This window comes from Temnothorax curvispinosus, unplaced genomic scaffold, assembly GCF_003070985.1.
Source record: "Temnothorax curvispinosus isolate PA1 unplaced genomic scaffold, ASM307098v1 QBEX01013701.1, whole genome shotgun sequence".
Taxonomy (NCBI): Eukaryota; Metazoa; Arthropoda; class Insecta; order Hymenoptera; family Formicidae; genus Temnothorax; species Temnothorax curvispinosus.
Window position 1 is genome coordinate 35,215 of NW_020223481.1, and position 7,785 is coordinate 42,999.

Sequence of the window (7,785 nt, forward strand, 5' to 3'; positions counted from 1 at the left end):
ATTTATCATTTATTTTATGTTTATCTTTAATTTTGATTTTTATTTATTTATTTTATTTTCAAATAAATCTGATTGCTATTTTCACAGATAATATACGTGTTTTTTTTTATTAACTATATGATTTAATTGTTACATGCTAACCGTTAAAGTTCCCCAATTTATAATATTCCATTAAAAAAAGTAATTTAATAATAAAAATAAGTAAAAATGCAATTAAAAAATAGAAAATATTCGAATTTCCTCTTTACCTATAGATAGAAATTTCAGGATTGCTGTCTATAAATTTATCAAATTTTTTGATAGCCATCGGTAGAGTCTATCTTGATTTAAAAAAATTATTAAAAAAAAAATGAAGAAAAAATCCCTTAAAAAATCGAAGTTATTGGAATCCCATTTTCTTATACGTCTTAAAAATTTCGAAATTAAATATAAAATTTGTAAAATTTAAAAAAAAAATCAAAACGGTCGCACTAAGAAAAAAAAACAGTCATATTGCCCATTAAAAAATTTTTCGATATTTTCTTCGAAAAGTACAGTAAAAAACGAAAAGAAAGATTACCTTATTTTTTACAATATCTTTTTTCTTCTTAAAGTTACAGGCATTTGAAATTTTCCAAATTTTAAACTGTATATTTTTTTTTTAAACTAGACACCACAGATGCGCGCTTCGCGCGCGCTATTTAGCTTTAACATTATGCAATTACTATTACACTATTAACTTCTTGATACACACAACTGTCAAAATATGCGATGACAGCTGCAAATGAAGTAAGCGCAGCGAGAGAACCAATTGGCATCGCGGAAAAAGGGCAACAAAAAACTTTGAGATATGCGAGTATCGACTTAACATGCCTTTTTTTAGAAAGGATCCATAACTTAAGTATGAGTAGAGATAAAAATCTAAAAAAAATCATGGAAGCTACTTTTATTCAGTACAAAAACACAAAAAAATTTCGGCCAAATAAAAAATGGTCGGGGATAATCATTGGTTGAGTTGGCATGAAATGCCCCATATACATATAAATTTCAACTATTTGAAAATCTATAATAGTTGTTCTAATAATTATTCTAGAAGTAGAATAATTATTAGTAGGAACTTGTAGAAGATGCACAGTTCATCTGTTATAGATATGTATAAGTATCGATAATTCTAATCTTCCCCTAGTAGCACAACTTTATTGCAGTAATATTGGCTAGCAGTATACAGGGTGTTTAACCCTTAAAGCGCACACCTCCGAAAAATTACGTAAAGCGCACTGGGGGTATGAGATACCCCAGTGTCTTTAAGTATGTACTGTAACGACGCTATTGACTATTTTATTGCATAAAAATTTCTGAATGAAGTTAAAGTCATGTATTTTAAGGATAAACAAAAGTTATAGCGATTTCTTAAAATTAACATTGTTTAAAAAATTATTGAAAAAGACATTTTAATGGGACTTATCAGAGCACAAAGTTCGGAGTGGGGTATCCTACACCCCATGTGCGCTTTAAAAGTTAAAAAAAAATGTTCCATATTTTGAGAGCAGGTAGTACTCATCAAAATAAAAAGAAAATGTCCAGTAAACATAGATCCTAAATCAAATACCTGTTGAAATATGGACCAATCTTTATTATATACTGTAGGGGGTGTTCTATGTAGTTCCCATTTATTTTCACAGATTTTAAATAAAAAAATACTAATTCCTACAATGTTTGTACGTTGTCGATATCTGATAATAACAATCAAACCTTACTGCACTGTAGAAATAACAACTAATATAAGAAGAGGGCAATGTTTATCATTTAAAGACCTTGGTATATTCATCTACGACATACAAACACTGCAGGAACGTGTATTTTTCTATGTAAAATATGTGACAATAAATGGGAACCACATAGAACATCTCGTATAGTATACAATAAAGATTAGTCCATATCTCAACAGGTATTATGATTTAGGAGCCATGTTTACCAGATATTTTCTTCTTATTGATAAGTACTACCTGCTCTCAAAATATGAGACACTTTTTTTAAACGCCCTATACATCCAATTTTTCATATTGAGTATAAATTAATTTCTCACATTTGTTCCAATATTGTAAAGTAGACGCTCTCTCGTTTTGAGCCAATATTGAATTCTAATATAGGATCCATATATTAATTTCATCTTATCCAATATTAGCTCTAATAATCCAGATATCAAAGAGAATTAGAAAGGAATTCTTTTTAAGTTCCCGAATTATAAAATAAATTATTTTTCCGTACCATTTCTGCTCTAAAAACACTCTAAAAAAACTCTTAACAGTTCAAACTCCTGCACCAGAAAAACATAAAATGTGCATTTTGTCATCTCTCTGTGTGCCACAGACTCGCTTTTTATCTCAGAACATGAGAATTTTTGTTTACGAGAAAGTACTGGCGCATGTAGACGCATCGCGGCAGCGCGCGTTACTAGCGTTCGCAGTTTTTTTTTAAATGGCACAGCATATTTTCATGTAGGGGAGACCGGGGCAAACTCGACACGATTTTTTCAAAGGCAATTTTTAACTATTAATTAAAATTTTCAAACGAATTCAATGGTACACATTTAAAGAGTGTTCCTTCAAGTACAAAATTGCTTAAGAAAGTTTTGCTATACGTCGCTTAGTTTTGTCCCCAGTAAAGGGACAGTGACACGAAGACAACCTACAGGGACTTTTCCTAAAGAAAAAGTGACACAAAGACAAATTTTCAAATTGAAAAATGTCGGGGCAAACTCGACACTGCCTAATCGACACAATTTGATCTGGGGGTCGATTGTGTACTTCAAAACTTAGTAAAAATTACACAAGTGAGTGAATTTACTAAAATATTTATAATTTCATTGGTTAACACCTGGTGAATTCGTTCACTTTTTAATTTTTAATAAGTTTTGAAATACACAATCGACCCTCTGGAACTTATTTTTTTATTGTTTAAAAATGAAAATACATTGTTTATCGTGTATTTAGAAAGTACAAAAATTCGGAATAAAGTAAAACACTCATTGGAAATAATGAGAAAAAAATTGTTGAACTTTCACAATTATCTTCATCTAAACTTATGTCTGAAAAACAATTAATGCCGATAAACTCGCGATCGGACGTACGCATACATTTGTCATAAGCGTTAGGGTGACAGTACATGAAGCACGGAAGCGCGGAAACACGGAAGACAAAATGTATTAGATTCCCGCGTTCCGTTCCGTATGTTTTGATTGCCTTATATTACATGGAGCATATTTTAAGCGAAAAAGCGGAACGGAGAATTATAAAATGTTAATTTTTAACGATATTTATCGATTAAAATGCTTGTATTCAATAGATAAGCTGAAAAGATAAGCATATTAATAAAAATTGCAATGAATTAAGTGAACACAATTAAAAGAAATGAATACAAATGTCTATTTGTCCCATACCGTTCCACTTTTCTGCGCAAATTGTGCTCCATGTAATACAAGGCAATCAAAACAGACGGAACGGGACGCGGGAATCTAGTAAATTTTGTCTTCCGCGTTTCCACGTTTCCGCGCTTCTTGTACTGTCACCCTTACGGCTGCATGGCAAGCATCGTTTGTTATTGGCTGTGTTTTGCCGAACTTGCGCTAGCTAAGCCGCTAAGTAGCACGTGAATGTGATTGTTGGTTCTTACCTTTGGATCCAACCAATCACACTTAATTGCTATTTAGCGGCTTAGCTAGCGGAGGTTCGGCAAAACACAGCCATTGGGAGCCGACGAAATGGCAAGGTGTCGACTTTGCCCCAGACGTCGTTTTTCACTTTTGTCACTCCAAAAACATAAAAAATGTTAAAATATGAAAATGGTCTGACGATTATCAGATTCATATAGAGCATCAAATTTCCCATCAAAATCACCTACCGGTAGATTTGTAAGAGTAAAACTCGATAAAAAAGTGGAAATTTTCGAGAGATAAGACAAACTACTTTTCACAACACCTCCACGGAAAGTTCGACTTTCCATACCTGCAGAGAGGAGCGAAAGTGACCACGTTCACGCCAGGACGGCCGTAGCGGGACGAAAGTAACCACTTTCCTCCCTAGGGCGGAAAGTGGTTACTTTCGTCCCGCTATGCTGTCCTGGCGTGAAATGGCCACTCTCGCCTCTCTCTAGGCATGGAGGTCGAACTTTTCGTAAAGATATTGTGAAAAATATCGTGCATCTCGGGGCGAAAGCTTTTTCAAGGCTCGGGCGGCAACGCACACGAGTCTGAAAAACGCTACTTTCGCCCCTTAGTGCATAATATACTATTTCACTATCGAAAACGCTTATATCGCACTAGAAATTACACTATGGCCCGTATTCATAGTCGGATCTTATTTCAAGACTATCTTAAGTAATGTCTTAAGATGCTAATATCGCTCTGTGATTGGTTCATAACATCTTAATATCGTACTTAAGACGGTCTTAAATATAAGATCCGACTATAAATACGGACCTTAAACTCTGAATGTCATCAAATTCCGTTCACAACACTGGCACATAAAGACGCATTTACAGTAGAAAAAGCAAGTTTCTACGATAGATTTAAATTGTCAAAAAGCCTAGTGTCAAGTTTGCCCTAGTCTCCCCTACGTTTTCACCAATATTGGTAGTATCATGAGCACTGCAATATTGACTGCACGTTTATATAAGTATATGTTATTACTAATATTGGTGTCGACATGGGCACTGTAATATCAGCAGCACACTTACATGTATATGTTATAACCAATATTGGTGTCATCATAGGCACCACAATATTGGCAGCACATTTATTTCTATATTATTACCAATATTTGAGTCATCATGGGCACTGCAATATTGGCAGTACATTAATTTTTATATTATTATCAACATTGGTGTCATTATCGGCACTGCAATATTGACAGTGGACGTGCATTTCATCAATAACCAATAGGTATAGTTTTGTATTAAAAAATATTGGCCAAGACATTCTCAATATAACCAATATTCAGTCAACATGTTGCCACTATATTGTGCTACTAAGATCCTCTGTGTCGCATTTGGGGTTGATTTTAGAGATGTAATAATCCAATACTTTTTATTAGTGTAAAAAAAAATAATTACAATTTTATATTTAAAAAATATTTTTAGTATTGTATAAATATGTCTTTTGAAAAGGTGATATCTCTCTCTCTCTCTCTCTCTCTCTTTCTCCTCCCCCTCCCTCTCTTTCCCCCTCCCCCCTCTCTACCACTCTCCTCTATCACCCTCCCTCCCACCTATAAATTAAATATAAAACGTAACAAAGAAAGATATAACTGAAGTACAACTAAACCTAATCTCCCCTAATATAAGAAGTACCTTTCGGACTTCGTACGCCGCTCGTTGAGACAATGTAGATATTCACGCGCGGCAGCGATGGTGATATCGTCGTTCGACGTAATGCGCTCAGTAACGTTTTCGTCAGCATCTGAATTTTTCTTCGTAGTAGTATTGGTCAATTGATCCGAACGCGAGGCCAGCTCTAACACCGACGGATCAACAGAGCTCCCGTCGTTGGACGCGACTCGAGGACGAACACGTCGCGAGCCGCGCTGCCTCATTCTCTTTATATTCTTCTTTTAGCCGGTCGAGGACTTCGGCTCGTCACGTCGCACAATACGAGAAAATTTGCATTATTTCTATATAGTCAATACTCTTAATTCTTTTGTCAGTTTATATCGCTACACTTTAGCGAGCTTCACATATCGAAAATGATTTCAGATTAGTAGATATACATTCACACGTGATGAAATGGCGAGAGTTTAAAGGTCGCCGGTTTAATACCGAAGGTTCTGTGGCAGTACATTGACATTTCAACCTAAATTGTGTAAACTCCCAATATAAAGACCTTTAAAGGAAACAGAGGTAAATGTTTAGTATAACGCTCTCCTCTCCGATTTTCTTAAAACTTTGTAAAATTGTTTATTTCTGTGTGTAAAAAACATTCTGAGAAGGAAAATCGTCGCTCAGGTCTCGTTTTTTTTAAATTTAATTTCAAAGTTGTGATGTCGGTAAGGTAGGAAAATAATAATTTACGTTTTTAAAGTACTGCGCAACTTCATTTGAAGGTCACGTAACAACTGTCTGCTAATTAAATACAAAATATCTGCTTAAAACATGTGTGTGCCCTGCTTTAACGAAAATCCGAGCAAAAATCATAACTTTTATAAAGCAGTGGATACACACGTGTGTGCCCTGTTTTAACGAAAATCAAACTTCTATAAAGCAAGGCATACATACGTGTGTGTGTGTGTGTGTGTGTGTGCCCTGCTTTAACGAAAATCACAACTTCTATAAAGTAGGGCATACACACGTGTGTGTGCGTGCCCTGCTTTTACGAAAATCACAACTTCTATAAAGCAGGACATACACACGTGTGTTTGTGCCCTGCTTTAACAAAAATCACAACTTCTATAAAGCAGGACATACACACGTGTGTGTGTGTGCCCTGCTTTAACAAAAATTACAACTTCTATAAAGCAGGGAATACACACGTGTGTTTGTGCCCTGCTTTAACAAAAATCACAACTTCTATAAACCAGGGCATACACACGTGTGTTTGTGCCCTGCTTTAACGAAAATCACAACTTCTATAAAGCAGGACATACACACGTGTGTGTGTGCCCTGCTTTAACAAAAATCACAACTTCTATAAAGCAGGCCATACACACGTGTGTGTGTGCAGTGCTTTAACGAAAATCACAATTTATCAATTTATCAATTTATCAATTTTGGCCACGTACAGTATTTCACAATCATTAAATTTTAACCTAAATGGCACCGTTAAGGGGATCCTGCAGCCGTATGATTTACCGACATTATCGTTAATCAATGGATCTTTTAATTGGCTTTACAGAATTGCAAGTTTTTGGTCTAGAATTAAAGTCCGCACAAAAATCTAGGGTGGAAAACGCGATTTTATATCAAACGCACCAAAAAATTACAAATATTACTTATTGGGGCACATACACAGCTGTCACCTGACGACAATATTTGCTTAAAACAAAAATTCTACTGTTTATACGTACATAATGTTTATCATCCACTCTTGGGAAAACATGTAGGAATAATATCGTGTAAGTAGAAGTAAGATTCAATGCGTACAAAAAAAGATCCATCTAATAATTATTTTAGTAATGCAAATACGGATGCAGAATGACAAAAAGAGCAGCAACAGTAGTTGCCGGATCTTGCGTAAGATGGCGAGCAATCGAAAAAAGGACAGATGTCATTTCGTTAGACAAAGACAGATATAGGGAAAACAAAATTAGAAAGGTTGACATTATCGACATCCAGGAAGTTTGCCAGTCACTGCAGGATCCCCTTAATGAGTATGCGGACAAGTTAATTTGTGAATATAGTAACAAATAAAATTGCGCAGTATTTAAAAAACGTAAATTATTATTTTCCTACCTTACCGACATCAAAACTTTGAAATTAAATTTAAAAAAAAACGAGACCTGAGCGACGATTTTCCTTCTCAGAATGTTTTTTACACACAGAAATAAACAATTTTACAAAGTTGTAAGAAAATCAGAGGGGAGGGCGTTATACTAAACATTTACCGAAACAGAATATGCAAAGTATTCGCGAGTTTTCTTTTCTTTTAGTAGATTTAATATAAATTAGTTTTCGATAAATGTGCCTCTTCAGAAAAGTCAGTTATAGACATGATTAATTTCGAAAAACATTACTAAAATTAATAGAAGGAAAAAAGAAAAGTTTTTTATACACATACATACATACATACATACATACATACATACATACATACATACA

The 7,785-nt window shown here is 34.5% G+C and overlaps 1 protein-coding gene across 1 annotated transcript in view; it reads right to left on the bottom strand.

The window, feature by feature from the left end:
• The window catches only part of LOC112463830 (rho guanine nucleotide exchange factor 12-like), an 11,138-nt gene extending 5,219 nt beyond the window's left edge, over positions 1-5,919 (bottom strand). Inside the window, exon 1 of the mRNA XM_025030436.1 lies at positions 5,326-5,919. Coding sequence (XP_024886204.1) covers positions 5,326-5,567 — 242 coding nt within the window. The 5' untranslated portion in view covers positions 5,568-5,919. The remainder of the gene's footprint in view (positions 1-5,325) is intronic.
• Positions 5,920-7,785: the final 1,866 nt, after the last annotated feature.